The sequence below is a fragment of the Dermacentor silvarum genome, chromosome 2 (assembly GCF_013339745.2).
Source record: "Dermacentor silvarum isolate Dsil-2018 chromosome 2, BIME_Dsil_1.4, whole genome shotgun sequence".
Lineage (NCBI taxonomy): Eukaryota > Metazoa > Arthropoda > Arachnida > Ixodida > Ixodidae > Dermacentor > Dermacentor silvarum.
In genome coordinates, this window is record NC_051155.1 from 206,414,411 (window position 1) to 206,431,875 (window position 17,465).

The 17,465-nt window shown below is 46.8% G+C and overlaps 1 protein-coding gene across 5 annotated transcripts in view; it reads right to left on the bottom strand.

The window, feature by feature from the left end:
• The window catches only part of LOC119442482 (beta-glucuronidase), a 70,050-nt gene that overhangs the window by 24,915 nt on the left and 27,670 nt on the right, over positions 1-17,465 (bottom strand). For 2 of the 5 annotated variants that reach the window (XR_007465716.1, XM_037707381.2), the window contains exon 1: positions 602-870. The exons of 2 other annotated variants lie outside the window; for them this stretch is intronic. Coding sequence is in view for 2 of the 3 variants with exons in the window: in XM_037707381.2 (XP_037563309.1) it covers positions 602-802 (201 nt within the window). In the remaining variant the exon portion in view is untranslated. Of the gene's footprint in view, positions 1-601; positions 871-17,465 lie in introns of those variants that run through there. One more of the 5 variants, XM_049662200.1, reaches the window with a different exon arrangement.

The window sequence follows — 17,465 nt, forward strand, 5'->3', positions numbered from 1 at the left end:
ATATATACGCCCGCGAATACACATACGCAAGTGCCTCGAGCGGCCAGTCGCGCGACAATTTTACGTGTATTCGCGGGCTTCTTTCACGCTATAAATATAGGAAACTGTTATGTAGCACTTATTGAGCAACAGTATCGGGAGTTTCTCTTGTTGCTCTACAATTATCTCATTGACACTTTTCATCTAATTATAATAATTTAGAAGTTGATTCATTAATTCAGACTAATTATCGAATTAGGCGGAATGTAAATAATAATCTGAGTATCTTCAAGCGACGGCAAACAACATTGCCTTAGTTCTGTTCAGCTACGTGGCATTTGCATATTTTAAGAATTTGGCCCAAGTTAAGTGAAACACACTGTATATACGGACGTGTGACGAGTGAGCTATTGTGTCAAACACTGTGGAACGTGGTGAAGGCGGTTTAATTCGCGGATCCGGGACCTCAGTGAGGTGCGACGTATTGCTGACGCATCTGTCTCGCATTTAACGCTAAATCGACACCGAATTTCCCCCACTTTGACACTCCAAATGCCAACGCAATAAAAGCAAAAGGCAGTGATGAAACGCGCACAGTCACGCGCGCATACTGTATACGAACCAATGAGAGCGGTTGCTGGAACCATTTCTTGACGAAGCCCTCCTCGGGATCCGAACCGCTGGTAGCGCGGAAGTTCCACACCCCGTCGAGGAGCTTCACCTCACGTGTCTCCGACTCGCGAGGGTACAGCGCCGAGGCATGGCTGGATGCGGCTAGCGCCGCGATCAACACCAAAGCGCGTTGAATGGCGTCCAAGCGCATCGTTGTCCTCTCATCCACTGACAGCTAGAGCAGCCGACTCGACTTTAAGCGAGCAACCGAACCATCAGTGGAAACTCGAGAGCTCGTATCCAGTCTCGAGAGCCTCAGATTATCGTCAACGCTGCCTTTATCGAGATCTCTCTCTCTCTCTCTCTCTGTCTCTTTTTTCCTATCTTTCGTTCCAGATGTTCGGATACCCCGTATCATCGCTACGGGAAGGCCCATTGGAAAATTGCCGGCGTTGACTCTTTCTTTGTTTTGACTTCTTAGATTATGCCTATTTATGCAAGATTGCGCCTCCTCCTGCGTTTGGGATATTGCGGACAGGATGCGATTATAATGAGGTCGGATTTCTAATTAAACTTTGTACAATGCGTGTAGAGGGATTCACAGTGGCCGCAGGGTCGGCAAAAAAGGCCGGACGTTGTGTTGGTTACTGCAGGCTTTTCGAGCATCTATACAAGCCATTGCGCACGCGTTTTCTGTGTTGTTGCAAAAGTTTGACAGCGTCTTGAGCTGAAAGGGCAGAGAAAGAGGATAAATGTAAAGGAGTACTGTTTACATAAGATCGACTTGCAAAGACAAAGCATCAACGCAGTCTCTCTATTTCTTTGTGGAGTTTGTGTATGAGAAAATGCAGGCGATTTCATAACTGACACGAATATATCATACATTAGGAGCTGCACACTTGCACTGCATAGTATCTTTACTACTACTGTATTAACTACTAATTTCACTACTGCATGTCATACGGTTTAGTTTTCATGATGCGACTTGATGATAGCAGTTAAAAAGAAAGGAGAACAAATAAGTAAAGAAGAAAGAAAACAAAATCTTTATAGGCGCATTCTAGCACAGTGGTGGTGCCGTGCCGCCGTCTATAGAAAAACGCTGTCAATTTATAGTGATAAAGTATTTAAAAACTACATTTTCGTTTTCGCGGTAATACATAGCTTGATAACCGAAAAAAAATGAAGTTGCAGTTTCGCCCGTAAGGCGAAGCCTCGTTTGCGAAAGCAAATTAGTCAAAGTTATACGAAGTAACGATTGTAGTTTTGTCGGACGTATAAACTTGTTAACATAGGCATCTTAAATTACCATCTGCCAACCAAGTACCAGGTACTAATTACCAATTAAATTACAAAGCATGGTGTCGCCACGAGGTACTAATTACCAACTAAATTACCAAGCATGGTGTGGCACGCACAAGCAAACATGAACACGTCTCACACAATTACCGCGGAATCTCGCTGTCAAAACGCTTGAGTGAGGAAGCGCGGTAGCAGCAGCGAGTGAATTGACCTTCGTGGCCGCCTCTCGCATTAACGCGAACTAAGCCGCGAGAACACAGCGCGTGACGGACTGTCCCCGTTGCAGATGGGCCGGTCGGATGCGCGCGGCGTAGCACGCCCCCCCTCCTCCCCTCCTTTCGCGCGACTGGAAGATGGTGCGCTCCTGCCGGCTTCCCTCCCTAGTGTGTGCGACATTGAGCCGCGACAGCCGGCTCACCCTCGCATGCTTTCAGTCGCACAAACGGTATACGGCGCGCGGCGACGATTTTTTCGGCCTGGGACTTTATACGGAATCTCACCGCGACGAAATGCGCTTCGAAATGACGCTTCTTCCAAACTGTCATTTTTGTTAGTAACTGCTCTGAACCGGCTCCGAAACGGCGCTGGGAAATTGTATATCATACTGATTGCTAGCTGCTGCTCTGGCACCTGTGATATGTGACTGATTACATTTCCATTGTGATGCTCAGCTTTATCAGCTTTGTCCTCATTTCTGCCACAAGAACTGGCATTTTAAATATGCAGGATGTCCCAGCTATCATGCACCAAGATTTAAACATATGCAAATAACACGTAGCTGGACAGAACCAAGGTAATGTTTTTTGCCGTCACTTGGAGATACTCAGCCTAATAGAGCATTCCACCTAATTATATAATTAGTCTTAATTAATCAACTTCTCAAATATTACAATTCGATGAAAAGTGTAAAAGAAAATTGTAGAGCAACATGGAAGACTCCCGATACAGCGGTCTACTTCTAATACGTGCTACATAAAAGTGTTTTCCCGAGCGTGAAAGAAGCCCGCGAATACAAGCAAAATTGCCGCGCGACTGAAATTACGCGCGATATTTTGGATTTCTAAAAAAAAAGAAAGGTATGCCATAGGTTGTGACGCCCTACAAGTTTTCTATATAAACAACTGCCCTCAATTTAATATTAAGCAAGGTAATTAAGACACTTTTGTTAATTAGTTGTTTCAGTGTATCTTAAGCAGCGGCAAAGTATTTCTGCCTCGCCGTAGAGCTCATATGTGAAGACGACAGATGTCTCACGGGCATAGCCTTTTTATAAAAAAATATGTATAGTCTGAGAAAAAAAAGAGAACTTTATATAGCGCTTTGCCCAAACATGCAGCATGGCCATACGAGGTCTTATTGCGGCGTTAGCACGTTTTGTTTCTTTTTTTTTTCTCGAAAAGAAAAGGATGAGAACCGATTTTCTTCTTTTTTTCTTTTTCCCGTCTTGTTCGTCTCGTCCTCTACGACAAACTCACGCATCTTTACGGAAACTTTGTCCCCACAAATAGTCGGCGGTTTCTTTTTATGTGATCCCCTTCGGATAGTATTGCTTTGCAGGACAAAAAAAAAAAAAGGCAATGCCAAAACACAAAGCTTATACGTGTTTCTGGGCTAGTCGGTTCATACTGAACCGCATTGGGTTGGCCGTACACGATCGAGCATGTACTTTTATGTTTTAGTCCGTACGCCATGCGATCAGATTACGTCAAAAATTTCCAATTTACGCTGGCAATTCACAGACGCCGGTTCCATTCGTCCAGTGAAATCCAATACAGCCAAATAGTTCACAACACGTACACACACCGCGGCTGATGGTATGCGTCGCTTGTTTGCGCACCTAAGAGAAATTTCCGCATAGTGTAGTTACCGCTGCACCGAAAGGCTACACAGTGTTTCCCCGACTACCTTGTATGAACTGACATCACATAAATTTCACGGATAACAAGCTAAAACATCTCCAAATCGTTCCGCAACACGCGATCAGCAACACATTTCAAGCAGCGCCGCGCCGGCTCGCGCAAGCCAGAGAGGAGGAAAGGCTCGCCGCGCACCCTTTCCTCCTCGCCCGATGAAAAGGTCCGAACGGTCATTACGAGTTTACATGGCTGGTGACGTAAAAAGAGGCGCAAAAAAGGGTTTCCATGTACAAGCAAGAACGAGCACACCTTCACAGCGCTGAAGGTCCGCTTTTTAAGCACTTCAGTTTTCCCCTTTCTCTCGCTGAGGAAATTCACTGTTCTTTTCGGCCAATCACAACCACCAAACTGTTCGCAAAATCCCGCCTCTGACGTTGCACCATTCCGCCGGATTACGCCTCCAAGGTTGCGCAACCGCCCCCGCATACGGGCAACCGCTATAGGCGACGTGGGAACCTCAACTCGACTGCTTTCCCACGGAAATTCTCGTCGTTGGCCCCTTGCAAGATTTAGGAGGCTTTCCATGACGATCAACTGTCAGGGCCAGGAGACGGGCCTTGGTGGTAAATCGTTTCCACGAAGGGCGGCGGTTGATGTCTCGAAGTGAGATCTTTTGTTTTTTGACTGTCACAGTCTGTATACCGTGTCGGGAAAGAGCGACGATGCCGTTTAACGATGCACTAGACTGATGACTCAGAATTCGTCTCGCCCATCTGCTCTGAGTGATCGAACAGCCGAAGATACGAAACATAACGGCTTGTTCATTAGTCTCAGGCAAGGCTGATCTAGTCACCAGCTTCCTGGCCTGGCAAAGACGAAGGGGAATGAATGGCATTTCATCGCTGCAGGTTTGTCGGTGCAGCATTCTTTGTCGAGAACAGCCGCCGCTGCAACTGTGCTAAATATCAATCGCAACACCCTCAGCCTCGTCCTCATCTATAAAAAAATTATCTGCCCTACCTCACCATCACTTCAGAAAAAAAAAAAGCTTTACCCGCCCTCCCTCACGCTGAAAAGGCTACCATACTTCTCTTACCTCCCGTTTTCTACGATTTCAAATAAACCATTTACTCGACCCCCGAGCTTAGTTTACAATGTCACTGATTGTCTAGTGCCGTTCCTATTGTCAAAGCGTGCCACACTGCTTTGCTTTTAGGCGCTTCACCATCGGTCGTCAAAATAAACGGAGCTCACTCACATTCACTCACAAAGTATATTTTTTGCTTAGAGCTCACTCGGACTCAGACTCACCGAAATTCTACTCGGCCGGGATCACTCGGACTAAAACTAATCAGATCTATACTCAGCTGGGCTCACTCGGACTGAGACTCACCAAAATTCTACTCAGCCGGGTTCCCTCGGACTCAGATTCACGAAAATACTATTCAGACAGGCTCATTTGGACTCAGACTCCTTAAGATTCTACTCAGCCGGGAATACTCGGGCTCAAACTTAGCAAAATTCCACTCAGCTGGGTTCACTCGGAACTACTCAGTCAGACCCAGAAAGGTCTTCTTGGCACACAGATCTCACAACTCGTACTTTCCCTTGAATTGAACAAATCAATGCAAAAAAATACCTTTATACCAGACTAATTAATAAAGAATGCAGAGGGATTGGCAGAGTATGCACGAGAGTCGTTAAGCTACAAGAAATTTCCGTATTTCTTGCTCATCTCGATGTCTTGCAAGAACCAAACAAGTATAACGCTCGACTATGGCAGTGTTGGATTTATTTCGCCTAAAGATAAAATGTGCAAAAGGGATCTTTAAAGAATATGCTAATTCTTATTTGTTTGTGCATGCGTGCGTGCGTGCGATGCACACACGCTTTTGTTTTTGTGGCGCATGTGCACTTTTGGTAGTTCGCGATTATTTCTAGCACTGTACTGAATGAAGGCTTGCCTCGTAAATGGAAGTTTGCCCTGCTGGAATTGTGAGCAAAGAAGCTTGACTATGTGCAATGCCACTTATCCACGATTTACTGCAGAACCACAAGAGGCCCAGCTCGCTGTAATGTTTTTTGAAGTGTCGGACATAACGCTAGGCGCTGAGAATTCCTTAAGTCCTGCTTGCATGGTCCACGAAATCAACTGTAGCTTCCTCTGTGACATTATATATGTACCATAAGTGCAGATGCGCAGTTCCAGCAGTGACACTGCTGAGCTGACAACCATATTTCTTGTCAATCACGCTGAACGCGATCATCAAACACAGAGGATGGATAAGATCTAAGAGGGAGCGTCACGTGATATCTTGAAGCACAGTCATAAAAATATTTTTAAAAGGCTCATAGGAATATGCTCTCGCCAGGTGATGCGAAAGCAATAATTTTTATCCGTTGAGCGCGTGGAATGGAGAGCGGGCTACGAGGGCTTTACTAAAACCTACCGCGTACCACGTAGTGTTTGAAAAAGCCCAATAACCGTGCAGGCCCGGGCATACTCCTGAAGAATATATACCTAATTGCACAGATTGGCTCTGGAGAGAATGTCGTGGGGCAGCATCACAGGAGGCTGGCTTGCCGAGGCTAGCTGCTCGGCGTCATGATCCCTGCTATTTGCATTTTCCGTCCGTCAAGGCACCAAGTGTGCGCGCGAAAGCTACATCGGTGACGCTCAAGATTCACGAGAGCAAAGCTGAAAGTCCGCCACGCCTATTTCTTCTCGCAGGTTGCGCTATAGACACTGACAATTTGGAACGACCGGTCGCTCCACAGAGGCAACAGTAGTACCACTCATCATAGACAATGCTGCAAGCGTAGTTTAGCAGCACGACCAGCGAAGGAGCAGTGCCATGGTGTCAGGTCACGCTAAACGGCAGCCACCACTGCTTCCGCACGAAGGCTCAGCGCCCAAGCAAAACAGGGGAGGGTCAGAATTAAAGCGGAACGGGAATGGTAACTGCGCTTACGAAACTTACTAAACTGGAGAAACTCATGCAGCGTCGAACTTGCTCGCTTCTCGCAACAATGCAGCCCACAGCGCGCCTTGTTTGATCTTAGCCGCGAGAGAGAAAGGGAATGCGCGCAGTGCCTGGATGCTTCACGCTTTGCAACGATCGTTCCCTAACTTCCCTTCCAAGACTGCTTAATGCCAAGCCGAGGAAATACATGAAGGGGGTAGAAGGGAGGTGCCGACTTTTGCTGCTGGTGCTCCACGAAAGACGCGGGTCAAAGTGGAGGTGCGCGTACGTGAAAGGGTGGGGGAAATCGCAGTTGCGGTGCAGAACCGCGTATTCTCGAGCTTGATCTTTTTTTTTTTTATGCACTCGTGTCATGTTTGCAGTATCAGACTGTAAGTGTCCCGGCCGCGAACTTATAGCTTTGTGTTTCTTTGTGTTTAGCTCGGCAGAATAAACAAAACTCTCTCAGACCTACTCAACAATATATTTTTTGCTCAGACCTCATTCGGACTCAGACTCCCCAAAATTCAACTCAGCCGGGTTCACTCGAACTCAGACTCATACAAATTTTACTGAGCCGGGCTCACTCGCACTCAGACTTACCAAACTGCGACTCAGCCGGACTCAATGACTCAGACTCACCAGAAGTTTACTCTGCCTGGCCCACTCGCACTAACTTACCAAAATGCAACTCAGCTGGGCTCACTTGGACTCAGACTTATGGGTCAGTCCGAGTATGAGTGAGTCTGAGCGAGTCGACTCATGAGTGAGTTTGCTGACTTATGCGCTTGACTAAATCTAAATAATAAGCTGCGCGTAAAGCTCGCGGACAAAGCGCGTGTTCAGGCATGCTCATTGCTGAGTATTGTTCAGCGTAAGCAGTGAGCTAAGGCTTGATCTGGCAGATTGTTGTTGATGATGATGATGATGATGACCTGAGTGGTTGTGGTGCATACCCACAGTGTAGGATTGGCAATGGATCGGGTGGTTAAATTAAGGTAAACAAGAATTACCAGTATTCATATTGACATGGTATGATTCCTCTAGAGGAGCATCGATGAAGAAGACGCTGATGATCTGGCGCGCGCTCTCGGCCATATGGTTGAACGCTGGATCGCCTTGTAAATATACTGTAAATACGTTTTCCTGTTGTGTTTGCCTCCCCGTACCAATATTATGGCGTCTTGTGACAACAGCCCCCTCCTTGAATAAAAAAAAAAAAAAAAGAGAGACGAGCCTGCCCATTCCCCCACCCCCTGGTATCACTTAGTGCAACCCCCCTCCCCCGTAAAATGAGTGGCTGGAAAATGCGATACTGCGTCGAGGTGCAGTCGACTAGGGCCGTAGTAATTTTATGCAAGGCTAAGTTAAGGGAAAATTCACGGTTCCATGCCATTTCTCTATTTATCTGTCTGTTCGCGCCACTTGGGACAAGGGAGAAGTTTGGGTCAGCCTCGCGCCGTTCGGTATGCATAGAGAAAGAAAAAAAAAAAGTAAAGAGTGGACACTCCCATAGACCCCGGCGGCCCAATCGACTCTAGCGCACCTGGTGGTTGGTGAGAGCAACTGGCCTGCGCTTCCCGTTTCGGTTTCACTGGCGCGAATTTTGGATTACTGTGCGCAACCGACGTTTGGCTATGGCGAAAGTTATGATTTCAGACCACTTTTCTCCGCCCAAATAGCAATGCTATTGTTTGTCGTTTTGATTTAGCGATTCCCTATTTGTTTTAGCTCAAAACTGTGCGTGCGAATTGAGGTCATGACGTAATCTTTATTTCGACTAAGTTATAATAGAAAGATATGCAGGTAATCATAATTCACTACGGCTTTATTCATCACGCTTTTCTTTTGGAACAAGCGGTCAATATATATATATATATATATATATATATATATCAATCAAAGAGACAGAGTACCCGCAATGTTTTTATTCCAAGGCAAGGTAGAGGCTGAGCATATAAAAAGCACAAAATGAGAAGAACATCGCACAGAAATGCAAAGTAGACAACAAATGCATCTAGCACACAAATGCACACATCGCTAGAGTTGGCAGTAGCCGACAAGCTGGTGAAGAATGACGCACTGGGCAAGTGGGTAAGGATCTATATGGATCTATGGCAAAAACTCAGCGCACAAAGTTGATAAAGAAGGAAGAAGTGACGTATACACAGCTATAAAGTCCCGGGTCACGACTCGGGTTAACAGAAGTAATGCACAGAAAAGAAAAAGCGTACAGAAACCACACGACACAATATATCAGAAAAGCAAAAATACAGTGTGTTGGCTGTTCTTAAGAGCAACTTGCCCAAAATGAGAAAAAAAAGCGAACTTGATGCTTCAACGTTGCCTGTTCGTCCTCGGAAAGGTAGGGCAGCTTGCCCACAATGTGAAAGACAGATTTTCTGCTACAACACTTGCAGACCTGTTGCCTCTTCTTATGTGTCGCTCTCATCAAAAACTTAGAGCCCAAGTTACTTGCGTCTGGGCGTTGCTGTGACGCTTCCAAGTTGAAATAGATGGTAGTCATCACTTATCCAAAATTGTGGACCTTAATTGGTGCTACAAAGCGGTATCAGAGGGCTAACAGCCGAAGAAAACCACTTTCGCTCATTATTTTTCAAAAAGGCGGCACACAGTGCATTATCACTGTCATTGTTTTTCACAAAGGCTGTACACAGTGCGTTATCACTGTCATCATTTTTTACAAAGGCTGTACATATTGCGTTATCACTCTCATTGTTTTTCACAAAGGCTGTACATAGTGCATTATCACTGTCATTGTTTTTCACAAAGGCTGTACACAGTGCGTTATCACTCATTTTTTTACAAATGCTGTACATAGTGCCTTATCACTGTCATTGTTTTTCACAAAGGCTGTACATAGTGCATTATCACGGTCATTGTTTTTCACAAAGGCTGTACAGTGCATTGTCACTGTCATCATTTTTTTACAAAGGCTGTACATAGTGCCTTATCACTGTCATTATTTTTCACAAAGGCTGTACACAGTGCGTTAACACTGTCATTATTTTTCACAAAGGCTGTACACAGTGCGCTATGACTCACAAGCTATGATAATAAAGGGGCAGCGTCCGCAACCCCATCAACAGCTGCAGTTTTGGACAATCTTATGAAAAGTTTTGATGGGCGTGGTGAGGAGGTTGACGAGAAGCTAATATACGAAAGGCATGAAAATGTGAACCATGCCCACTTCATACTGTGTTCCTTACCCGCTTGAATATATTTCAACACGCGCTTTTGCTATCGTTATATTACTTGAGCTGGAGAGATAAAGTGCACATAGTGACCGACGACCCACACTAACGTGCAGAGTTCGCCCGCATATGCTACAAAAATACAGAGAGGCTACCAAGCATAATTTCTTTTTAAGGTCATACTCTTCATAGTGGGTAAACAAAAGAATGGACATAACGAAGGAGTGGTTAGTCCCGTTGAACTTGATAGAGGGCCATAGTGAGGTCTGATGTAACGAAGTAATGACTATAACAAAGCTATTGCAGGATTCGGTTCAACTTGAATGCTTTTGTGTAAAGCAGCCGCTAATTGCTAAGCTTTGAACTTGTCAAGCTGTATACCTGAAATTGAAGACTGGAACCTAACCCTATCTAAGTTTCGGTTCACAAAACGCACATGCCAACATAAACGAACCCGGCAAAACATTTTCAGAAACTTCTCGCGACACCCAGCAGAGCAGAAATGAAAATCGCCAACACTTGAGAGATGGTGATACAAAACATCAGACACTTTCAGGTGATGTGCAGTGGCCTCAATAATGGCAAGAAAGTGACATTCAAGTTGTTGTACGTATTCAAAAGCTGCTTCCGATGGCACAGTTAGATTTACGAAAAGTTTGCTGGGGACGTGGTATGCTTTGAGCATTGTGAAATACTGATGGGTCCCCTTTAGTGTCTCGCTGTCGTCTATCAATATCTGTGGGCAACTGCAAGTATCACGTGCATTCCGAAGAAAGTATTTGATGAGAAAACCAGCTACATAATATGTAGCGGAGTCGTCAATAATATGGGAGTGAATGTTGGTCGCAAGTTCAGAGAGATCGTCTAGAGCGGGAAAGTCGTCAGGCTGTGGCTGTGCACACTCCTCATTATCCACAAGAGACGCACTAGCGAGGGAGAATGGCGAGAGCTCCTGAAGGAGGTCACATTCATCATCCTCGACATTTCCGTATTCTGACAGTTTGAAGAGTTTTCTTATGCAGATGTGCTTCAGGCAACAAATAAATTGTGCTACATTGGGGTTGGTGTTGCAACCTTGCTTTTGCCTTATGTGGCCAAATATGTTCTCCAGAGGATCCTGTTGAAGTCTGCGTGTTAGCAGGTATTCAAAATTGTAATTTTTGGAGAGGTCGTCCCACAGTTGACAAATAGCCTGAATTGTGATTTGCCAACCAACGACGGTTTGTGGTTGACGTCTGCCATCAAACGTCCATGATGCAATCCAGGGAGGCTGGCCTCGAAGGAAGTCAATCAGCTCTGAATCCTCTTTCACGATTGCATGCCGGAGCTTTTGCGAAGTTTTCTTTTTACTCGAGCTGTTCAAGGCATCGAAAATCCTGTCCATACGATCACAAAATTGTGCTGTAGTGATGGCCGAGGCAGGCAGCACTTTCGCATACACCAATGCCGTGATAGCAATCGAAACTGATGCACTGAGGACCTGCGTTGCTCTGCTGACCTTCATATTAGAAAAAGGTTTCTGATGAATGTACTACCTTTCAGTCAACTTTGGAGCCAATCGCAACCGCAACTCATGTGAGGATTGGTAAAGGCTTACAATGTGGGACCAGTCAACGATGTCATCCCCAATATATAACTTGTGTGCTTGCACATTATTGCGCGTTGTTTTAATTAAATGTGGAACATCAAAGATGAAATATACCCGCTCACCATTAACTTCAAAAAAAGGCTTTGCTACAGTCACTCTTAGTTGGTTAGCGAGACTTACATTTGAATTGCCCTGGTCACAAATGACTGCTTTCACTGCAATGTTAATGCTCCTAAGCTCCACAATGAGTGACACCAGCAGGTTATGCATAACAGATGATGGTGTTGATGTGTGCCCTATAGTAAAAGCAACCGGTTGAACCCACTTTTTCGAAACACCAACAAGAAGAACTACCATTGCTCGATCAGCAATGGTTGAAGTGCGATCAGTGCCATCATCTGTAAAACCCTGGACAATGTCCCGTGCAGCATCATAACACAAATTCTTTTTGAGTGCTATTTCATCGAAAACTAAAGCACACACTCGGTCCCGTTCATTCCAAGCTTGAGTATTTGTTGCAATGGAAGAAATGATTCCTGGAATTGTGCCTGGAGTCATCTTTACATTGGCTAGCCACCTCCTTAATGAACGCCGGGAGGGCAAAGAAAAATATGGAGCCAGAAATCGGTATGCTCCCGGACCACGGAAGTTTAAGTGAAGAGCAAATTTCTTGAACCACACGGGAAACCGCTTGCCCTTGCCTTTGGGCCTCAAGCGAAAATGTGCAGAAAGAAGTTTAAAAACCTCCTCGGTGACGTGCGGTCGGATAATGCCAAGGGCCTTTGAAGTCGATGACGGTGATCGGTGAGGCTGCCTCAGCAGTCTTTTGATAGTTTTCCGCTGTGCTGCTACTTTGGCTTGCAGACGTCGAATGGTTTGCTTGTATTTCTTTGATGGAGACCTTGCAGCTGGCACACAGCAAAGCACTGCAATAAACAAAAATTGATTTAAAAGCGAACAGCAACTAATCCCGTACGAGCGCTTTCTTCGCTTCTTTTTTACCCAAGGTGCCCAACTTTCTGTGGTGCAAAGTTTTCGTTTCCACAAATTGAAAAAAAAAAACATTAACAATGGCACCCTAATAATGAAAATCACTGAGAGCCCACCATGACATTTTATTGGTGCTAGTTTGTTCACAATGTCCTAAACATAAAATTGCACATTGAAAACAGCTGCAATAACAGCATAATCACCATTTGCTGTAGGGCACTCAGGCGTGGAGCTGTTGGAGGACACATCTTCTGGAGAGTCTTGTGAAGCTTGTTCAGTACCTCGGACACTGCTGTCGGAACAATCTTGCGAGCAGCCTGCGGAAGTCTCTATATCAATAGTCTGTTGAAGTGAACATAAGTGTTGAAGCAAACAGTAAACTCACCAGTCACACATGTTCCCTTTGTGACAACTGAGCGACTGCCCAAGGTTTCCTCCAGCAAGACGCAGTCAGCAGGAACTCCTTCACCAGCTACATGGGAGCTGCCACCTGTAGAGGTTTGGTCAACAGTCAACTCAGTTCGAAAAAAAAAAGACAAGTCGACACTGTACACACCCTGCTCCTCGAGGCACTTCAATGTGTGGGAGCCGCTTTTCGAAGCCTCTGCCGCAGACCCTAAAGAAATGAAACAACAACAATTTGTCAGTAAGAGGCTTAAAATAACAAAAACTGAAGCACATCCACACCTTGCAGTGCGGCTTCTGCAGTCATGTCCCAGTCACTACTTGAAGCGATGCTCAGAGAACCTGCATATATGTGTAGTTGGTACAAGTTACAAAGCTTGTAGCACAGGGAAATTTAAACCGCCCTTTCAAACGCATGAATTGGTAGGTGGAAGAAAAGAGAATGCATGAACAGAGAAACAAGCAATTTGTGGTTTGTGGAATTATCGACAGTGCCAGCTTTCTTTGATACGAGGTATATGTGTACATGTGCATGAAGGCTTCAAGTTCTTCTTCTTTCTGGGGTTTTACGTGCCAAAACCAGTTCTGATTATGAGGCACGCCGTAGTGGAGGGCTCCGGATTAATTTTGACCACCTGGGGTTCTTTAACGTGCACTACAACGCAAGCACACGGGCGTTTTTGCATTTCGCCTCCATCGAAATGCGGCCGCCGCGGCCGGGATTCGATCCCGCGATCTCGAGCTCAGCAGCGCAACGCCTTAGCTGACTGAGCTACCCCGGCGGGTGAAGGCTTCAAGTTAACGTTAAATAGCCCTTCAATGTATTTCAAAACAAGTTGCACAGGTCAATAGCATAAAAGAATGACAGGAATGTAAAGCTGTTAGGAAGGTAATAGCCCACAATTCACAATATTTAAGACTTTCGAAGTGTTACTTCTACAGCGAGGTTTCTCCATCGGCTACAAATATCTTCCAGGTTAACTGTCACCACTGATTCAAAAGAAGTGGCTGCTATCGCAGATAATTGAGTTTCTGTCAATCACTTACATGGTGCAATTGGTTGCACACTGGGAACAGCCATTCTTGTAAGCCTTGTGTGCCCAGGGTCCATGAAACTTTCAGCAGTAAAATGGTCGCTGCAAACCCTGTACGTTGCGTACAATAGGCTGGCCGGCTTACTCAGGAGATCATCTCGTCCGGCATACTGCATCCATGCTGTCATCCTGCATTGGCAATGAACTATCAGCTGAAGGCGAAGTGCTCGAACAGTGATTTTGTTATTGTTAGCCTCACTGAGCAAGCACGAAAAGTAACCTTGAAGACATGCAAACCATACAAAAGCTTTAGCGCACCTGCCGTCCCGTGGTATGCGGAAGAAACTCGTCCCTGGCTTCTTGTGGGTTCTGCCATTGTTCAAGCACCACGAGACACAGCAGTAGCTGCCGTAGCTTGGACCGCCGGACGGCATGACATCAGCGCGGTCTGAAAATGTCAGTAAATGCACACCAGGATTTATTCGTGGTCCGAGGCTTCGGGAAACGCGTCGTGAAGCATGCGAGGCCCAGCGACCGCTCCTCAACAGGGAGTTTTCGAGTTTTCGAATAGCGAAAGCAAAGCTTGCGGGCGTAGCGTTGCGGGCTTCACTTAAGGGGAGCCCGCGAGCGTACGACGCGTTCGCCGCTACGCCGCAAGCTTTTCGTACGCTATTCGAAAACTCCCTAGTGTTTCGCACCGAGCTCAGCGCACAGCACGCGTCGCCTCTGCTTGACGCCGTGCCCCAGTTTGCTATACTAGGGCGAAATCTTGTACGCGTTCTTGTACGCGTTCCGTTCCATCGAGCCGAACGCGATTCTGCATACGTTGCACAATGTTCACGTCTTGCCGCCGCATACAGCCGCAAACTGTTTTTTTAGCAAACCTCGCCGTCCTCACAAGCTCCAGAAAAAGATTACAACTGCGCGAATAAGACACCACGTAAGAAACACAGAAACGCCCACCCACACGAAGCGCAACGCGTGTGGGCGTGTTTATGTTTCTTACATGGCGTCTTATTCGCGCAGTTGTAACCTTTTTCTGATTCAATGACCCCAACTAGCCCAACAACATGTAATTCAACAAGCTTCGCTTGAAAACGTACCTCACCTGCTGTCTCACACACGAAAACACCGAAGCAGCCGACGTTGACGAAACCTTCCCGCTGTCAAGCCTATGGTCATGCCTGGGCATAGCCTCCTCTATTTTATAGAGGAGGCTATGGCCTGGGCTTGTCGCATGCTGGTATGGCGAGTACTCTCGGCGCGAAATCGTAGATGCTGCTTATGGCAGTGCGGCTGAACAAAAATAACCACGTAAGGTGCTTTGAATAAATTATTTTTATGTATAAATAACATGTCAAATATAGGCGCATAATTATTATTTTGTAAAAAACATTCTGTTTAATTGATGATAACTTTTTGTTTTTCGCACTTGCGTCCTCTGGCGTTTGGTGAGAGCACTAGTTTGTTACGTGGTCGTGACGTACTTCCTGAGGCCAGATTTCGCGGAGTGTCCTCTCTTAACTTTTTTTTCTTTCTCTATGCGGTATGCAACAGAAGAAGAAGACATGCAATCATGGATGACGGCACGGCGTGGGCGCTGCTCTGCCGAAGGTACAACGTCGTGCTGCTGCATCTCTGGGAGTCGTGCGGCCTGCTGGGAATCCCTTACGCTACTGCACAGCGAATTTTCGCGTCTCTGGGCACGAACGCCTACAGTGATGTTGGCACGCCCGTTCAGAAGTTGCACCTTCACTTGCCAAAGTACAGTTTTCTCATGAAATGCGCGGCCCCATCCAAGGTGAACCGCGATCTAGTAGAAGGTTCGCGTGAACCAGGCACATCGGGTGCTGACCAGCCGGCTTTTCGAGGCGACAGGCGTGCCTGGATGAGTCGTAACAACAGCGAGCGGCCACTTCGCACTCAAACAACAGCAGCCAGCGATGTGCGCCAAGGAGACCCTGATGAAGACAGCGAAGGCTCGCGTTGCAGTGGCGTGGAGAAGGAAGCAACTACAGCGGTCGACGAGCCGGTCGTCCCAACGTTCGTTAGTGACGAAGCACCTAGAAGCTGCAGCCGACCATCCAGGCAGGGTAGCAGTGATTCGCTCCGCAGCTCTCAGGCGCCTTCAACATGTAACGAACCGCCAGCCGCGGAAGCTGCGAGGAGCCAACACGGTTGCTCGGTATCTACGGAACACGAAGCGTGCACCGTGTGGCCGACACCATTGCTGGAAAGCACTGCAGAGTCGCCCGAGACGTCGGCGCCGGGAAGTGCTGACTTCCTCCCCTTTTTCTGTGTCCGTAACATACTGAACTTCAACAAGAAAGCCAGCAAGAGAAACCTGTTTCACCGTAGAAGCAATGAAGACGTCTCGGAAAGTGAAATTGAAGACATCGAGTTGGACGTTCTGAAATGGGAGACGTATGAATCGTCTCACGAAGTACCGCAGAAATATAAAGGTCGCACTGTGATGCCGCATGGTTGCTCCCAAAGACCACATAGTGATGTTAACCAAAAGATGAAGACCTGCACCGTGTGTGAGATCACCACATATGAACCACCGGCTGATAGCTTCGCCGTAGAGCTGGAGCTGGCGCGGCTGACAAATGAACTTTCGCCGCACTCGCCTGCGGATGACCAGGGAGACGAGCATTCGGACGAAGACGAGGGCGTCAGAGACCGTGGTCTTTGGTCGACGCTGTTTGATGGCCGAACGCGAAGGTTATCCCTCGACCTAATGTCAGCAGACGAAATAGAGATAGGTGAAAAGGTGGCTGCGTGGGACCCTTCGCAAGAGGACAACTATGCTTTGCAATCTCCCGGTGAGCTGGAATTGTACGACCTGGAGATCACGGATCCCAGGGACACACAAGCATCGCAGAAGCCTGCCGCATTTCGAGCATGCACCGATCATGCAGTGGATCGTACGCTGTCGCAATCGTTCAAGAAGGCCTTGCCTGCAGCGACCCCGGATCATGGGCTGTATGACGATCTAAAGTGGATGTTTGAGGAATCAGACAAGAGCGAAGACGAACCTACTCGGGGGATATTAGCAGAACGTCTGTCTCAAAGAGGTCCTAAGCAGAGGTTTGGCAGAATGTCGCCAAAAAGAATCTCGAAAGTTCCGGCTGCTGCAATAGCAGTGTCTTCCGTTGATCGGAAACCCCAGTCGAAACCGTGCGAGCCCCTTGAAACTCGGCACGTTAATTTTCTTCCGACTTTATGCACGCCGAGCACGAGTACAACGCGGTTTCCTTTCCAAATGCCACACGACAGCCAGTCACTGCAGGAAACCACGGAAGAGTTTTCTATTGGCTCGTGTTCACCGCCTTATAGCCAGAATGAACAAAAGCAGCTCGAGCTCGTTGAATGTCCAAACGAGTCCGGAGCACTGGAAGTTCGGAGCGTGGGCACGCAAAGCAAGGCCGAGTCTTTTGACGACGCCCCGGCTTCCGAGGCGTTGGTGGCTGCTTCGAGAAGCGGAGGCAGTATCATTGCTCGTGCTGGTGGTATTGTAG